The sequence below is a fragment of the Anguilla anguilla genome, chromosome 13 (assembly GCF_013347855.1).
Source record: "Anguilla anguilla isolate fAngAng1 chromosome 13, fAngAng1.pri, whole genome shotgun sequence".
Lineage (NCBI taxonomy): Eukaryota > Metazoa > Chordata > Actinopteri > Anguilliformes > Anguillidae > Anguilla > Anguilla anguilla.
The window spans coordinates 35,466,074-35,485,330 of NC_049213.1; the positions used below are offsets into that span (position 1 = coordinate 35,466,074).

Here is a 19,257-nt window from a genome sequence, read left to right on the forward strand (position 1 = left end):
ACAGGCCTTCATAAACCCACATCACATTCCTAATAAACGCTTGTGGACCAGATTAGATTTACCTCAAGCCGGCTGTCGGTTCAACACGCCAAACTGCTTGTGTTCGAATGGTTTCGCTTTGATGGATACGAGGAGACGTTTGCTCTGTTTGGACGTTGTCTTTACTTAAGTTGAAACACAATTTATTTTTATTTTTTTAATTCTCCCATTCTCCCTTTCTCTAGGCTAATCATAGTAAATGACATTTGCCCCTGAAAATAATTCATCTTTCCCATTTAAAGACTTTCCTTTACGTGGAATTCTATACCGTGATTAAAAGTTTATTATTTGTCAAATAATGCAGTCAGTTTTTTTCTTTTTTAATGAAGAAAGGGGGCTCAGGGAAGACTGTTGAAGACACAGTAACCAAAGCTACCATGCCTTGTATTTTATTTTTAAAACTTTTTTTTTTTTTGGTAAAGTACAAAACAAATAAAATACTAAAACATTAACACTCACTTGGTGCAAATAACTTCTGGGCAAGGTAATAGTTTCATAATCATCTCTAGAGTTCGTGGTAGCCTTTCTGACTGAGGCTATGAAGATATTTAAACAGGAGGTTCAAACAAAGTTTGCATTAGCCATGTTACATATTTATAAGATTAACCACTTAATTAATGCAGGTTAGGTTTTTTTTTTATGTAAATAAACCCAGCTACCATTATAGTATTGATCAGTGGGTAGCACCTAATAAATGACAACATTAAGAGTATTATTTTATTTTTTTAAAATATTTTTAAAATATTTTTCAGCACTATACAGGTTATGAGCACTATACTGTATACTCAAATCCTCTAGGATGCCTCACCCATTCTATCCATTAAGCGTCAAGAAAATAATAGAAATGTATGAAATGAAAACATCTCATTATGAAGGAGTGAGGGCAATTAAGGTGGTGTTAAAAACGATCGAGCTTTGGTACAGAAACAAATCAATCCTTCCATGAGTTTTAGCTGCGGTAATACAGGCAGCAGGCACCCGAGAGGGAAGGAATAGTAGCACTGGAAGAGAAGCTAGACTGTCAATTTTACATCCTCAATTTTTTCCTTCTCCCCACTCTGCCTCGAGTAATGGACTCAGTTGCCAAGGATGATTTTTTAAATATTTTTTGATATCTTCATTACGAGTTCATATCCAGGCTATGCCTCCCACCGAATTTTTTTTTTTTTTTTGACTTGAGCTCTTTATTTCGGGTTCAAATCCAGGCTATGCCGCTCACTGATTATGGACAAGCTCTCGCAGGGCTTCTCCTAATTGGCAGACTCCACATGCCTGGATCCCGAGCTGGGGTTTGAGGACCTGTCTTTTTTTTTTTGCCAGTTTGAAGCAGTATCTAAAATTGAATCTCTTGCATTTGTAGCTGTGACACCCCTGCCTGCCAGGGCATGGAGCATTTTTGGGGCAGGCTCTAATTACCCACTCTCCCACACCCCCTCTGAGGGGGACACTGGGGCCTTCTGTGGACCACAACGGCACAAAGACAGATTTGTAATTTAATTTTTAAAAAGGGCTTTATATACAAATGCAATCCTTGTTTTAACCGAATGTGATATTCTCTGTAGGCAGAATTAAAAATGTTTTTTTTATTGAAGCCAACACCATTCATAATATGATCTGGCATGTGGTAGCTTGGATTTATTCTCTATTAAACTTAAACAGTTGGGTATTTACCCCGCAATGCCCTAGTGTTGTAGCCCAAAAAACATTTCAATTTGCAATAGCCAGGTAGTGCCAATAACCACAAGTGCAATAAGAGAAGAATCCTTCCAAATGCAGAAATTAAACTAAGGAATTGTATTAAAAGTCACCCAAAAGGATTAGTCTCAGGAGTGGTCTAACGGCAAGACTAAAGAAAAAAAAAAATGGGGGGGGAATTCAGGCCTCCCCCCCCAATGGGAAGTCGAACCTGAAATATCCCCCCCAACCTACCTACAAACAGCTAAAACACAATAAACAAAACCAAGCCCGAATACAGAGGAAATCCACAAACAAAACAAAACAAAACAAAAATACCTGTGCCCCCACTCCCACTCCCACTCCCACTCCCACCCCCACCCATACTATGGCTGACAGCAGCAGGGTGGTGTGTATGTATGTATAAATAAATAAATAAATAAATGAATAAAACATGACAGGTGAAGGCCAGCTGAGTGTGATTCCCCAAAAGGCACAGGTGCAGGTACTTCCCAATTAGTGCAGGTGTGGAGGGTTCAAGACACATGGACACACTCAGGCATGACACTTCAGCAGGAGGGGGGGGGGAACAACATAGCTGAGTGCAGAGCGTGGAAAGTCCAGGGGTCAGAAAGTAAAAGTTACTGACACCCATGAGCTCAGCCAGCTAATTTCACTAATTAGCTCTACCTCCTGGCTGAAGAATTGTGCTGATTAGCAAGTCCAGGTTATTGGAACAAAATACTGGGGAGGGCTTTTAACTTTGTGAACCTGAATTTTACACCACTGGCAGAGTGTAACACCCAGTGTCTTGTCAGAAAATAAAATACTTTCTTTTTAATTTTTTTTAATATCTTTTTTAAAAATCGCATCAAAACTATTCAGAAGTGAGCCATCAGCACTGTCACATAATAATGTGGACCAGATTGGCGTGACAGTAAATTTGACGGGACACATTCTGTTTCTGGGCTGAGCCCGGTTCATTCACAGCGGGGGGTGTCTAATCGTATCCGAAAAGTGCCGAGGTGGGGGGCCGGTTTTTGGTTTTTAATCCCAGCGCTACGACACCTGAACCAACTAATTAGCTAATCACGGTCTTCAATCAAGAACCTGACAAGAAGAATCAGGTGGCGGAAAGTGCTGGGCTAGAACTAAAACCTGTTTCCAAACGTGGCCTTTTCAGATAAGACTGGACCAGGGGTGGCCAGCCCAGGTCCTGGAGAGCTGCAGGGTCTGCTGGCTTTTGTTTTTTACTCGGCACTTAATTGATCCATTAAAGCAGGTGATTACACAGTTAACTCACCTCACCTGGTTTATTTTGTCTGAGTGGTTGTATTTAAGGTGAAAACAAAAAAACCCGCAGACCCTGCGGCTCCCCAGGACCGGGGTTGGCCACCGCTGGACTGGACGCTCCTGACCTACAGGCACACCCCCCACCCCCCCCGACTGCAGATGGCGGGAGATGGGAGACGTATAGAGACAGAAGAGACGTGTCCTCAAGCCAGGGCATCTGGGGGCGGTCTGCAGTGACCTCAATTAGAAAAACAAAGCGCCCGGCTCCCGAATTTTACAATTTCCTTCGGTCCGCACGTTCTCGGTCCGCTTCCCTGCCATTTTCCCCGTCGTCTGCCTGAACCCGTGACGATTTGCATTTCACAAGATAAATCACAATTTTCTGAGAAAAGAAGAAAGAAAAAAAACTCAGCCTTGATCTTTTTTTTTTTTTTTTGACAAGATATAAGATATCAGTCTCTCAAAATCATGAATAAATCCAGTGAAGCCAGGAAAGTTGTAAATGTGGTCCAGGAAAAATAAGTGGTAAAAGTACCTGGTGGAAAAACTGGAAGTTAATATTATCTTGCAAATGTTATCTATTTTAAGCAAATGATTTTATGAAGCTACTAAATTAAATTAAATATATTATTAACTAATATATATTTTTAAAATCATACAATAATACTCCCCCACGATTCACCTGAATGGAGAAATGATCAGGTTCATAAAAAATATTTAGGTAGTAATATGTGTGTGTGTGTATGCGTGTGTATGTGTGTGTGTTAACGGGGTAAAAAAAAATTATATACTATATTATAATACAGCCATTTCCATTTAAAAGTTTCCATGAGCCAAAGAGAATTCATAATCTTCCTTTTTGAATTGGTTAAAAGCAACAGCACATTTTTCACAGAAGCAAACACATAATGAAAAATGACAGTCTATTGTGCATTTTTGAAGCTGGTTGTGTCTGCATTAATATTTGTCAAAGCAAATTATTCACACTGGGAATTTAACTTGACTGTGTGCTATCACCTTTGGTAAGTGTTATTTGAGGCAACACTAAAGGCTGTTTTTAGGGTCTAAAAATGAATTATCATTGGTTAATGCAATATTGGTATTTTGAACATGCACAGTATAATTGCACAGCCTGTGTTGTTTTCTGTTGTAGGACAATGTGGACATATAAATTCTGGAATTTACAGAAAGTTAATGGAGAATATATTAAGAAAGTAAATGTACTCCCCGGTATTTTGTTCCAAGTTACCTGGATTTGCTCATTTGCACAAGTCTTCAGCCAGGAGGCACAGCGAATGAGGGTGGAAGAAACACATGGCAGGGCTTTTACTTACTGCTTTACCCCTGGACTCTGACAGCAATCAGAGGGTGGGATAAAACAATGCATAATGTACATAGTGTATTAATGAAAATAATGTTGGTAAAACAACACAAAAAAAAGTTTGGTAAACAGTTTCCAGTGGTTCCCAAACTGTTTTGGTCAGGCTTGCCTTTGGTAATTCGAATTTTCGTAGCTGCCCCCCACACACATATCCTAGCTCCGCCCCCTAACCCCCCTCCTCCCCATTGTCTCTGCACTCAGCACCCCCCCACTTTGGGAACCACTGGTATAACTTGATGGTTTTCTTAATGGTTTTCTTAAATGGTCTCCCATACAGAACAGCTAACACATGGTTTATTTTTAAAATAAATACATTTAAAAAAAAAAAAGCAAACTGAGAACAGCACTTAAGGCTTATTCAGTAGTTGCTTATGCTCCTGTTCTCGGTTAGGGACCGGAGATCATAAAGAGGTCGAAATGATCTCATTTAAAGTAATTTTTGGTAGGGCTGCGTTCAGGGGAAACGTGCTAATTGATGCTCCCTGGGAGCGGCAGTCGTGACACGGCCCCTTGCATCCGTTTGTGTGAAAATCATCTCGTCAGGAGACGCCGCGATGCTAACCATTAGCGCGCTCCGCGGCCTCCATTAGCTGCCAGTCTAATGAGCCTGTTGGTTTTAACGAGGACGCTTGTGCTGCAGAATCGCTTTTTATTTTTGCTCGAGGAGCGCCCTTGTCTGGGGGAAAGTTTACACAGCTCTGACTCGCACACCAGATATCTCCTCGAGCAATTTGGGTTAAAATTGCGCGGTAAGCAATTAAGCTGATCTCGCCTGGCAACGGCGTTCCACCTAAAAAAAAATCAAGCAGCAGCGGCCTAAACCGCTACCCCAATACCCCCAGACAGTTTGTCTCAAAGTTTCTGTGAAGTTCCAGTTACAAGGAAAAGTTACGCTCAGGCGCCTGAATCTCGGTCTCAAACATGTGCACAGACAGATGTTCATATATGCTGATGCAAAAAAAAAAAGACACCGCAAAAAAATTCGGTCTTAACAACTGTTTTAGACTTGTAATGAGTCTTAAAGGGCAAGTTTCACAGGGACAGATTCCTGGACTAAATTTGATTTTTAATGGAGATTGTTCTTCACCCTGAGTCATATTTTAGATGGGAGAAAGCTGGTGGTGTTTTATCTTGGTAAGGTGCAGAGTCATCTGCTCCACTCGGCACACCCGAACTCACTTCTCTTGCATCAATTAGCGCTTTTGCTCACACACAGTGCAATTTCACACGCAGGGATCTGCGCTTTGTAACTCAACTTAAGGTTGCCAGTTTGATTCCCACCGGAGACTTGGCCACTCTACCCTTGAGCAAGGTGCGTAACCTGAATAGCAAACTGTCAGTGGTAAATTAATTTAGAGGATTTACCTTATCATCAAAACTGGGGGGGACCAGTGCCGGCCCTAGGCTTTGAGGGGCGCAAAGCAGAATTTGATTTGAGCCCCTGTCCTCCCCCAGCCCAACTTTACATGTAATATATATTTTATAATAATTAGGGCGCCCCCTGGTGGTTGCGGGGCAGCTGCTCATGTTGTTTATTGGGTCGGGTTGGGTCTGCTGAGCGAGAGTCCACTACAGAGGGGAAATGTACACCAGCTCCATGGGTTCATCTGGCATTTGCCCTCCTCTTTGTATGTGAGCTCAGAAAACTAGCATCGATGCCGACCCGTCTCTCTGTCTGCTCAGCACTCCCCCCTAGAGCAACTGCTGGGGCCTCCCGAATACTGACAGAAGAGCATCGCTCAAATTATGGAGGTGGGGCGAGAGGTCAGGCCTACAAATGATGTGTGGAAAGAGTGAAATAACGGTAACCGAACTCCCCCCCTGTATCCGAAACGCTGAGAAGGGTCGGCGAATAAATCAGCATCACGGCGCGTGTAGTAATGCTTTTAAATTCACGTCCCCGCGTGCAATTATCACGCCGGGAAGGGGAAACACAGCAGAAAAATATCGGGGTGCGACCCGAGGGAGGGCGATTGTCGCGGGACTGAGCTCCGAGGCGTTGCGTAGAAACCCGTCGCATTAGCCTAAAAAATCCACTGCTGTAGTGTGTGCCGCCGCCGCGGAGAATCTCTTTTTTGAAATAAAGCAGCGTGAAGTTGAAACTGCGGTCAGGCTCTCTGTGACTAACTCTGTGTAATCCTGGGCGCAGACGCTCTTGTTTTTTTACCTGAATCAGCAACGGGCGCCCCAACCCCCCCCCCCCCCCCGCCCCCACCCCCTCGCCTCGTTCTTCCTTTAAGCGGTGTATAAATATATATATATCGCTCCAAAAAGCAAGCGAGAACACCCGTTTTTTTTTTTTTTTTTTCTTTCTCTCCGGTCCGATATCTTAAGGGGGCTTAATCGTTAATGAGCTCGTCTCACATCAGATTCATGCAAAACAGGGGGACCGTCTGCAACAGACTCTGCTTAATAACATCAAAGTGAAAACATTCCGAATTAAATGGGTTTCTGGTTTCTGGGGTGCAAGATGAGGACAGCGGAAGGGGGTGGGGGGGGGGGGGGGGTTACGTATCAGAGTGATGTTCATTTGCATATATGGAAATGCGGACCTTGTTAAATTACAAATCGGCACTTTATTATTATTAATTTTCGCTTTTTCGCCCTCGGACAAGGGGAACTCCTTGCACTAACGGGTCAGTAAACTGGGCCATTCGGAAAGACGCTGCTGTTGCAGACGCTCCTGTTCATATTTATTAATTAGCCTGGGTGTGTTTGGGAAGAACTCGATTCTGCCTTTCAAGTTTCAAAAATATACAGAAGTTTTTTTTTTTTTTAGTATTTTTATTTATTTTATTTATTTTTGTCGTTCTTGCAAAATGCGTCGTGCTTATTTCAGCATCGCTTCTCCAGGGTCAGTTTTACACTGAACTCACTGTGAGACATGAATAAAATATGACATATATGATAAAGCTGAGTACATATTCACACCCTAAATAAGATACACTGTTCTAAAAAAAAAATACCCAGCCTTGTTCTATGTTAATATTCAATAAGTATTTCTCGTTCCAGATTTATTTTTTTAATATGGCTTGAATATAAAGCAAATGTCGTAGATTGAGACATTTAACTAGTAGATTAACTGCTGTTTAATTCTTGAAATGTATTTTCTATTAAATCAATAGTTCATATTGGCATTTTCTTTTAGATGCATTATTGTCTATTAATTTTGTTACCTTTTTTCTTCCTGTGTATTTCTTTATTTGTCCTTCACATCTAAAATATCATTGTTATTCAGTATCTTATTTTATTATGTTTTACCTCCCACTCTAAATTGTGTGATAGACTTTATCTTTCATTACTTCTGTTTTATGTCCTTCTATTGTGCTTTATCACATTTGTTTTGACATTATACTGTATGCACAGTTTTCATAACAAATGTATGTGGTCCATGGCAATAATGCAAATTTAATTTGAACTTAAAATGAATTCACAGGCCTTCAATATTACAGTGCCTACAGTATATCACCAGTCTGCTGGGGTATAAACAAATATTGCTTGACATTTGACAATATTATTGTCATGTTGAACAGGCAGATATTATAGCAAAGAACTCAGCTGTGAGGCTAATTCTGTGCATTAGAATAGCAGCAATTTTCATTAGATGTTATTCAAAGAACAATGATTGGCTCTCCCACTGATCTAATTGTTTGTTGAATGTGACTCTTGTTCTCCTGGGGAACTTCTGTTCACCCTGTTCTGTGGTACGGAATGCCCCCTCATAGTAGATTTACTGTAGGCAGTTTGATAAGAGCACGAGGTTGCAACAGAATACCTGCAACAACCGTTTGTAAATTCCAAGGTGCAGGCTTGAATCATCCTTGGAACATGACATTATTCTACCCATCAAAGGAATATCCTATTAGGGTTTTCTTCAAAGAAACATAATTAGCCCCTGATAATTTTTTTTCCCCATTTGCATACAAAGAACATGATTACAATTAACTGCCGGTTGTAACCTTAGACTATAAAAATCGGCTTTTTCATATTCTGGATCTCTAGAATTTGAGGGACACATCTTAATGAAATGAGGTGATTAGGATAATTAAACAGCCCTAACAAAGATCTTTGGAGTTAATTACATTAATGGCACCTGGTACAAGACGTTGTGTGATCTTATTACCGCTCGGTCTGTCTTTGTTATGATACCATCTATTAAAAAATCTCACTGAAATGTTTAATAGTAAAAAAGAGAATATTTTCATTTATTTCTGACTCATTCAAGGACCGTGGCCAATATCCCTGTTTTAATCAGTATGATTTCCCTTGATTTTTAGCAGCTACAGCACTTGTGAATAGTATTGGGAAGGTATTGAAAAAAGTCCGTTAAAAAATGAATTTGCCACTCTGTGTTACAGACAAAGCTCTCCAGAGTTCTAGAGTTCTCTCATTCGTCAGAGAATGCACAGATCTTACCCAAACTGCCAACCTTGAATGACACAATGTCCATCTTAGGCACATGCCCCCACCCCCCCCCCCCCCCTTCCCCCCAGGGTACAGACCGATGCCCCAACGCTACTCAGAGCTTAACACTTTACGCAAAACTGTCATACGCAGTCAAACACCATGCGCCTCATGCATAATATATGATGCATCTCCGCAACAACAGCATTTAACTCATGAATGCATAATACATGAGGGTGTTTACGTGTGATATCGAATATATATATATATATATCTGAACAATGCAAGAAGAGGCTGTATGAGCTTGTCCTTTGTGCCTCGAAAATGAATTTTCATCTGAAAGACACCGTACCCAGGGGAAGGAAGACTAGAGGACACTTCTTTTTTTTATTTATTAAAGCACAACTCCTACAGAATGTATTTTAAGTTTTTAGTTTGTCTCTTAAAAGTGAACTGCTGGAGGGGCGGGTGGCACTCGGTGTTAAGTGAGTGTATTCTGCTCACTTCAGATGCCAATATTACCGCATATTTTGATATATATATATTTTTTTTTTTACATTTCAGCTTCAGTTGGGTAAATCCAGAGTGAGGGCGCCTCCAGTCCAGCTTTTTTTACGATCGATGAGCGGCTCCAGGACAAGAAAACGCGTGGAGATCTGCGTGTGGAGTGAACGCTGCCCTTGGAAACTTTACAAATCGATGCAGCGGCCGGTGATTGGTGGAGAAACAACGCGGAGAGGATTTTGACGGTAACGGTGCGCACACCTGTGTTTGACAGCTCCACAAAACAAAACAAAAAAAGCAAGACCAGGTCAAAACCTAGTATGGCTGGACCGGCGACCAAATGGTGTGACTTCATAACTCGGCCGACCAATGGTGTAACTTCTTCACTCACTCAGTCAGTCAGTCAGTCACAGACATTCGCGTTTGTAGGGCTGGCCCCGCTGTTGCGGTCCAGCCAAAAAACAAAACAAAAAAAAAAAAAAATTGAACTGAAGTCAATTTTGCATTTCAAAAAATGAAGTTATTTACCCCAAACAACAAAAATGTTTCCCTGAAATAAAATTCTGTTTCAAATGCCACACAGAGGACGCTGGATTGAGGAAGGTGTTGAATTTTATAATCCAGCTGTCAAACAAATTGCTGACGAGTATAAAATAACGAATGTAACATTTCATTTGATTCCCTAAATTAACCTATTTCAAGTTAACTTCTGAGCTGGTGTGACCTGCAATTCTAAATAGGTAGTCAATGAAAGAAGTTCATTATTCATAGCTTTATTTTTGATAAGTGATTACTGTACAATGCTTTGAAGAGATTAATACATTTTTAAAAAATGTATAAAACAAGTGTCCAAGATCGTGAGACGCTGTATCTTTATGTATTGATCGACTCATCTGCAGTTGTTGCTAAAATTATTGAAACTTCTGAATAGATTGTTCCACTTCAATCACACAGGTTCATAGAGTCCAGGTCCCTCTAGGGTCACTCTAGAGAACTTTGGTACCAAAGTTCATCTTGTTTTTAAAGTATATATCACTTTGTTCCATCAAGCAGTTTCAATTAGCCGGTTTGCCAAAGTAGATTTTCTGCCATTTTAAAAAAATATTTTGAAAATGAAAGGTTTTCAGGAACCACTGCCGTTATTTTCGCTGAAATTGTGTGCTTAGTCTTTTCTAAATGTGTGATCTAAATTTCAGATGAATAGTTTGTGAATCCCAAAATAAGCACAGCTGTTGCCGGTGAATCGCTGTTTGTGTAATTACACAGGAACTGAATATTTGCACTGTTTTAGAAATGACAAACAGCTGTACAAACTATCCAACATACAACACACACCCAACACACTTTATTTTCTTCCTGGTGCTGTGGAGTTTCTTACGGTTGCAGTTGCATCCCAGTCACGGCCGAGCAATTAGTCCACATTTGTGCAAATGAAAACAACCCGAAAGTAATAATTAATTTTTTAAATAACGGTACTACACATTTCTTGAGGATATATATTTTGTGAAGTCCTGATCACCCACTACAGCATGTGACCCTTTCTGTGTCAATCGGGCATCTACAAAGTCATCCATCTTTTTCTTCCCCTGTACAGTTTACAGTTGAAGTGTATGATTATGTAAATGTGCCATATTATTATTATGTACTGAAAGGGTAGCCGCTAATAGATGGCTACAAAGAAATAGCAAATGTTAGCAATGTAGTCAGTAACTGAAATGTGGCTCTCAAAGTGGACAGCTGGTTCTTGTTTAACATTTTAGAATATTTATATTCTAATACAGGCTCTTTGGGCTGATGTGCCCATGCCTGTAGTTTTAGGGCATAAAAAACCTTTCTGCATCTTTAATGCGGGACCTGCAAACAAGCAACATACTGGCATTAAAGAGAAGTGGGGAGGGGCGGGGAGGGGGGGGGGGAGTGAAGGGGGCGCTCGGTGGAATGTGAAGATTATTCAAGGAAATGTGCCTAAGCAAGGAACACAAACAAGGCAAAACACCTCAATTTTAGTTTATTCCCCAGCCCCCCCCCCCCCCCCAAAAGGAATGGCCCCCGTATTAACTGGTTTCAGAGTAAATGGCAAATGCAATTATTACCGCTTCTAATCTAAACACACAGCGCAAAAAAAAAAAAAAAAAAGGAAAGGTTGCATTAACGTCCAGCTGAGCTAAGCTCCCATCTCTCTCTCAGGTTATTGGCGGTTTCGCCAGCCGCTGATAAACAGAGTGGGATTTTTCTTTTTCCTTTTCTCTTCCTCTTTCTTTTTCCGCCCTTAACGGTGGTGGAGGAGGGGAAAAAAAAAAAAAAAAAGAAGGACCTTGCAGAATTCCGCGGCGGTGTCCCGAGTATTGCTAATGCAATCGCTAATTAGCGCTCGGTCTAATTGGCGGAGAAGGGCCAGCCGTTGGGCTTTGGTGACGGATGCGCTCCCCGAGCTGGGCCCCAAAAAACGGCCGCTGTTATTGGATTCCCGCTCCCCCCCGCCTCAGAGCCAATAGGAGCGCTATATACACACACAAAAAACACATGGGCACTCTGAGGCGGCTACTGCAGCACACCAGACCGCTCTATTTTAAACTGAGGTAAACGTGTTATCATCCCGTCAACCGCTGGTGGCATCGTGTGAGCGTGTGCCGCAGCTCTCTGGCCATTTCGCTTTAAAAAAAAATTTTTTTAATTCACTGCCTTTTTTTCGTGCCATCTAAGACCATTCAAAGAGGCGACAGTAGCGTAGGCCAGATTTCTCCTGGCTGAAGCGATGGAGCCAGAACTCTCAATTGATGCCGTCAGTTTCATCATGTATGAAGTAACCTGCAGAGATGCATGTACGGGACTACATAATTAAACATATGTTACTTATAATTTCTTCAGAGGGTGTGTTTGTGTGTGTGTGTGACTATTTATACATGTGTTTTTGCTGTTATTCACTATATTCTAACAGCAAGATAATCCATATTAGAATAATAATTTTGAATACTGCTTTTAAACAAACTATACCCGCACATATTTAGTGGATGGATCTATAATAAAATGAAAGGGAGCTTAAATAAAAGAAAAAAAAAAAGTTAAAACTTGATCCTGAAATAGGCTAGTTTAACCGGCGGATATTAAAGTACAGGACACAGCCGCTGAGAACAAAAACTCAAACGGCGGCCGCTGTTATCAGCGGCCACGTGAAAACGAAAGATCGGCATCGCGGTTTTCAGCCGAATTTCTCTGCCCCGTGAGTTTTTTTTTTAAGAGAGACGCTTTGGCGGGAACGCGGGGTCGTACGCGGTCGCAGCCGAAGAGCCGGGACTTCGTTCGCGGCGGATTGATGATAATTAGAAGCGGGAATATCCGTGGCAACGGGGACCGCCTTCCTACGGCGCGTTGAGAGGGAGATTAATGTGGTCTGTTGACCGTTCCATTTCACCTGAACAAGGGATTATCTTTAAACTGCTAGCCCGAGGTGAACACAGGCAAATTACTCAAAAGGACCGATGCTGTAAGCAAAAAGGATTTTTTTTTTTTGTTTTTTCGCTCTTCTTCAGCCAGCTGGGGAAAAAAAAGGCACTCATGCACACGTGCTGCCAATTTAGAAATAATTACAGTGTGCATGAATGGATATATCAAAATTTCACATGCGTGAATTTGGAATATGATGTGTGAGCATATTATTGAGAGACAGTAATGCTTTTCTGACAAACTCACACATATGCATATGCACACACACACACACGCACACACACGCACACACACGCATATGTACATGAGCAGATGAGGATATCATATGTTATACCAACACAACTAGCTTTATCAGATATTGGGAGTTAGGCCTCTTTTAAAACCAGCCACTATGTGATTCGTTTTTAAGTCTGAGGGAAAACAAACGTAAGAAATTATCATATCAGTGTATTTACAGTGTTTTTTATGTTCATTTTAGGAGCCGTCAAATGCACAATATTGCCTAAAAAAAGTTGGTTTAAGTGTATTATTCATGTTTAAATAAAAAGTGTATTACACTCAGACTTTGACTTGGCTGTCAGTTTCATGAATGTGGAATTTTCAGGGACTACAGAAAGCGGTCCTGATAATCCTGATAATCAGAAAGCTAAGTCTCTCTGCTTCCTTTTATTGCACATATTTAACTTCCAACGTTCCAAGCATTTACACTCCACACACTTCGTTACCATTTTACATCTTTTTCAAAAGGACAGGTGTGTTTGCGTGAATACCGAGGCATTAACAAACAACAGGGGAAAGAAAAAAAAAAAAAAACAGCTTGTTTGTAATTTCACACTTACTCTGATGTGTGACTGATTTTATCTCGTTACTCTCTGGCCCTGATCTTACCGCAGCATTGTTTGTCTTGTAATCATAAATTTAAAAAACATAAAAATAAATAAAATAATAGCCCTGCTTCAATAAACCTGTTTTAAACCACTGCATCAGTGTTGTATAAGAACATAAAAAATGAATCTTGTTTATGTTTGCAAAAGAATCAACAGAGGACAAAACCATAATCTTGACTAAACAGAGAAATGCATTTATATTATATATATTTATATTATATGTTATAAGGCTATATCATGTTATTATAGAGCCTTATAACTCCAGCTATTTTACACCTTGTTTTCACCGTTGTCATGCACAGTAAGGTGCCGTTTACTGAAACAATCCTGTAGCATTACATCCGCAGGTAAATGCTTCTGGAACACAGAGTCTTTAGAGACTTAAAATAAAAGTTAAGTTACACAGCTCCCGTAAGTGAAATGGCTCTTGCAAAATTATACACAACAGACCTGTATCCTCCAATCAATATTGTAGCTGTTTATATTGCTGAATTACACTGAATAAACTTCATTGAACAATATTTCTTTCATGACCTTTCACAAGACAAATGAACTGTGCGGTACAAAAAAGTGGCTAAGTGAATAATATAGTTACATATAATAATGTACATCTTTTAGGTCTACATATTTAAAAGTTCTGGCTAAACAAAGCATTTCATAATTCATTCGATTCCATAAAACTGGGCTAATTTATCTGTTTTTTTATAAATAATGAGGTAAATTACCACAACTTTATCAATTAAACGATCCCATTCCAGCTTTCAATTCTAAAATTGGAAGTCTGGAATCCTCGAGACACACCTTTCTATCGGCACTGAATTTAAAGCTAGAAAGGCAACTGAACTGGCCTCTCATCCAAGCCAAGGACTGAAAAAAAAACATGGATGACGGATATTCCATTTTACGTAGTCACATAAACCTAGATCAGCAATTTACAATGGTTCTGGTTGTACATTTCCCTAATTTTCGCCTGTGTCTGTGGTGTTTTGTGGGTCTCTGCTACTTACATTGGTAAAACTTGAACCTTTTGACATAGGGGTCACATAACACTGTCATACACATGACATAACAGCTGTCACAAGATGGCATAACAGATTGTCAGCTTATGTCAAATGACGTAAAACTGTCAAAACCTTAATTGGAAAATGTTTTTTAATTGGTCATAACATAACATAACATTTACAGTATGACAGCTGTTAAATCATGTTTATAACAGTGTTATGACAGCCTTACATTGAAGGGTTCAAGTAAAGTTGTCACCCTTACATCACTGATACTGTTGACATCACATTGCACCCAGGAAGCTTATGACTTCCTGACTGTGAAGGTAATTTTAAGGGGAAGGCAAGCCCCACAAAATTAGAGGCACCAATCAGCACAAGTAAAAAAAAAAAAAAAAAAGAAAAAAAAAGTGGGGTTGCACTTAGTGTCCTTGGAAACAAAAGCCCTTTTGCAACCTACTCCTCCCAATTCGTTGGCACGCAATTATTTCAAGTCATGTTTTTTTTAAGTAACATTTACAACCAAAAGCCTTTTAAACTCTCTTTTTTTACAGATGAGGTTTGCTGTGAATAATAAAGGCTAGTTTTGGGCTACGTGTGAAATATCCACTCAAAAAGATCTGTCCTCAGTGGTCAGGCTGAGATGTGAGTTTGGTTTAGTCAGCTTCCATTGATGCAGCCTATAGAGGACGGTAAGAGATTGATTTACTGCTTGATTATTTACGGTATGATTATACTGAAAGCTCCGTATTGTGTGTCTGTCATGGCAGTGTTTTGATTTAGATTTGCACAATAATGTGCATTTATATGGATATTGCCTTTCGGTATTAGGGAAGGAACTTTTATTTTGTATACAAACTGTACATTTACAATTGAAAATTAATGTGAAACCAGAATGTCCCTTGAAGTTTGCACTCAGAAAAAGTCTTATTATTTTGTCCTGACAGCATTGCTACTGCAGGCATTGAGGAGTGAAACATACAGATGAACCCTGTTAATATGTTAATATTACTCCCCAAGGTGGTCCTACGGGAAAAAATAAATAAATCAAATTTAAAACAACACAATCCCTGGGAAGTGTTGACTTGGATAAACCAAGCCTCTATAAACCACCATACATGCTACAACTGTAGTTTACATCAAAATAACCTGCTCAATTTCAGATACATATTGATAGAGTTTCCAACTCTATCAGGAATTTAATTGAATATATGCATTTAAAAGGGAAATCCTGCAGAAATCTGCTCATTTTCTTCAGTGAACAGCCTTAGGTTTTGTAAGGGGTTGTGTTTTTTAACAGGGGTAATTCAACATGGCATGTAGGTTTTTAAAGAAACTGCAATTTGCCAGTAAGGGTATCTGAATATTAATTTAGGGAATATCACCTGGCTTTATCAATATTAAAAAAGATATTAACCATCCACTGTGTTGTACTTGACTGCATACCAAGAAACAGTGTTTGTGGGGGGGAAAAAAAGGAAGAAAACATTCTTATGATTGCACATGGAAGCAAATACCCTTCAGTTAGTCCCTTTTAGGTTATTCTAAGAAACACAATATTTGTACAATATCCCTTTTGCTTCTTAAGACTACAGAGGCAAGAAACTAAACAAACAAAAAAAAAAAAGCAGTAACAATAAAATCACAATAGATAAAGTTATTTTCAAGGTATTTGTGCGCTAAGCAGCTTTCAGACAGTGGCAGGAAAAGACCGTGTGTCCTTCAGTGCCGTCGCAAAGGTTGACGACTTTGACAACCTTATTTTCTTCTTCTTTCTTTTAAAAAGTTTTCTTTGCTGCCGCACTGCTTTTCAGCTCCACCGCCAAGGAACTCCAGCAGTGCTGTACGTCAGGAATAAGTACAGTTCTGAAACCGGGGGAGTTCTGGGTCATTTTCGGCTGAACTGCTGAGGTCCCATTATTGGTGAGAAGGTCTTTTGGCACCGCGAGCTCAACTCAGGTCAGATGATCGTCTCTATTACCATTTGATATTTTTCCCAGTCCGTGTCACTGTCCAGTTCCACACGTTAGCTTTCTTTTGCAGAGTAAAATTAAAATCGGGAGATTTAAGGCAGTCTTTTTTCCCCTCTACTGATATAAACAAGACAAGAAATTTGGATGTTGTAAAAAAAAACAAAAAACAAAAAACCAACAACAACGAAGTAGTCTTCCACCAAAAAATAAAAAAGTAAAATCCATCAGGTATAACTGAAAAGTATCCACTTTCAAAGGAAGAGCGCTTCAGGACGTGTCTTTTATAAGTCTGTACACATATTTCATTTTATTGTACATTTTCAAATATAAACGTGTTAAAAACGATCAGCTGTGGCGCCCCCTGTGGGCAGTGCTGTGCGTTGACTATACGTGCACGGACGGCACGCTCTTGTTCAGCACCTGCGCCCGCATCACCTGGACGCTCGTCATGATCTTCTTCTGGTGGCCCATCAGCGTCACGCCCAGCCGGTGGATGTCACTGTCGCCCGGGAAACAAGACGAAGATGAGGCTCAAAGGAAAAGCAGCATGGCGGCACGGTAGCAACACAAAACAACACGACGCGCGCGTTTCGCAAACTAATCTAGGCGTACGCTTCGTGCGAAAGGTTACAGCGCCGCCGTTACCGCCGCTGATTACATTACCATAGCGAAAGGTCGCGCCTCGGCGTAATATCAACACCACGCTCACCCCTTCCAAATTACCGCTGGTAACGCCATTAATGGCGAGCCGTACACACTGAGAGCTTAGATTTGAAAGGCTTAATGGCAGACTGCATTTTGATCGCCCAATCCCCACCCCCCGACTACGTGCCCCCCCCCCCTCACCCCAACAGATCACTCACAAGCACCCTCTCTGCCTCTGTATCCCCACACCGGTTTGGAGTGACGACTGTGGATCTTTTGTGTGAGTGGCTCGATTAGCCGACACCTGCCCAGCCGCATAGTTTCAAACCTCTTGAATAATTGTTGGACCTTGTGGGATGGGGGGGTGGTGGTGGTAGGGGGGTGGGGGGTGGGGGGGGGGGAGGGAGGAAGAGGAGGGGGGCTACTCACTGTTGATTCATCCCCATTACGTGGCCCAGAGTCATGTACCCGCCCGCGGCGAAGTTGCCTTTGTAGCGGCCCATCTTAATGGTGTCCAGCCACTCGTCCACCGACCTGCAGCTTCTGAAATCGGGAATGCTTCTGTTCATCAGAGGGCTGTTTAACCTGCAACGAGAGCGAACGGGCCTTTGAAACGCACCGCCGGCTCGGGCACAAAATCAATGGGAGTTAAAATGATAGTGGAGGCTGGGGGGGGGCTGATTGCGGAGGCTGTAGCTGGTTAGATTAATGCGAAGAGAAAACCCCTCGTCGGCCTCCGCCATGCACCAGCAGCTCTGTGTGGGGGGGGGGGGGGGGCGAGACCGAACCAGGTGATTTAAAAAGCGGGGGCGTGTTTTTTAACCCCCCCCCCTCCCCCCATGCAGATCAATGTCAGTTTCACCCAGGGGCATTTTATTTAACAGGGAACACGTCTGTGTTAAATGAGCTGATTGGAAAGAGAGCAGTGCCCACACTTAATGGCGACGGCTGGCCCCCTCCGCCATCTGAGGGCAGAAAGTTTTGGGAGGGGAACTTTGTCAGACGGAACACGGGGACGGAAATCTGTGGCCGTTTCCCCCGGAGACGGAGATCTGTGGCCGTTTCCCCGGAGACGGAGATCTGCGGCCGTTTCCCCGGAGACGGAGATCTGCGGCCGTTTCCCCGGAGACGGCTCACCTGCATAGCGTCTCAAGGGACTTGAGGTTTTCCGGGTTGCGGATCAGCTTGTCCAGAACGGTGACGATCTGGCAGAACTTGGGCCTCTCGTTGCGGTCCTTCTGCCAGCAGTCCAGCATTAGGGTGTGGAGGGCCCCCGGACAGGCCATGGGGGCGGGGAGACGGTAGCCCTCCTCCACGGACTTTATCACCTGGGAAACAAGGGCAGCGCTTCGTTTCGGGACAACATATTGATGAATACGCAATGTAATTATTTTTGGCTGGACCGCAACAGCGGGGCCAGCCCTACAAACGCGAATGTCTGTGACTGACTGAGTGACTGAGTGAGCGATGAAGTTACACCATCTGTCAGCCGAGTTATGAAGTTACACCATTTTGACCTGGTCTTGTTGGTTTTGAAATATTAAAAACCACCCCAGTACCTAGAAGCAGTTCCAAACAGCAGGTGGAGGCTGGGGTGGTGGAGGGTGAATGCAATTCTGTGAGTAGCTGTGCTTCCAAAGTCGATATAAAAATTCTGAAACCCCAACCAAAAGCTGGGATTCCTTTCTTTTCTCTGTTCTAAGGTTTAAATAACATTCGAAGGGGCATTTTGCAATGGCATCAAAGAAACAACAGGCCTTCGCAATAAAGCCAGTTGTTGTCCATTTGTTTCATGCAAACTACAAAATCTGTGATTTTGTACGCACATCCCGATTGGTCAGGTTCCAGTACGGCCTCTCCCCATAGGACATAACCTCCCACATGACCACGCCATAGCTCCACACGTCACTGGCTGAGGAAAACTTGCGGTAGGCGATGGCCTCTGGGGCTGTCCAGCGAATAGGGATCTTGCCACCCTGTGGACAAAATAAACGGAGGTTATTGGATTAACA

The 19,257-nt window shown here is 41.7% G+C and overlaps 1 protein-coding gene and 1 long non-coding RNA gene across 2 annotated transcripts in view; one reads left to right on the plus strand and one right to left on the minus strand.

The window, feature by feature from the left end:
- The window catches only part of LOC118211985, a 35,443-nt gene that overhangs the window by 12,460 nt on the left and 3,726 nt on the right, over positions 1-19,257 (plus strand). Inside the window, exon 2 of the long non-coding RNA XR_004762133.1 lies at positions 9,356-9,540. This is a non-coding gene — a long non-coding RNA (uncharacterized LOC118211985). The remainder of the gene's footprint in view (positions 1-9,355; positions 9,541-19,257) is intronic.
- The window catches only part of epha8 (eph receptor A8), a 90,296-nt gene continuing 84,431 nt past the window's right edge, over positions 13,393-19,257 (minus strand). Inside the window, exons 14-17 of the mRNA XM_035389615.1 lie at positions 19,072-19,221; positions 18,383-18,573; positions 17,675-17,830; positions 13,393-17,099 (exon numbers count right to left, since the gene is read on the minus strand). Of these exons, the coding sequence (XP_035245506.1) occupies positions 16,985-17,099; positions 17,675-17,830; positions 18,383-18,573; positions 19,072-19,221 (612 nt within the window). The 3' untranslated portion in view covers positions 13,393-16,984. The remainder of the gene's footprint in view (positions 17,100-17,674; positions 17,831-18,382; positions 18,574-19,071; positions 19,222-19,257) is intronic.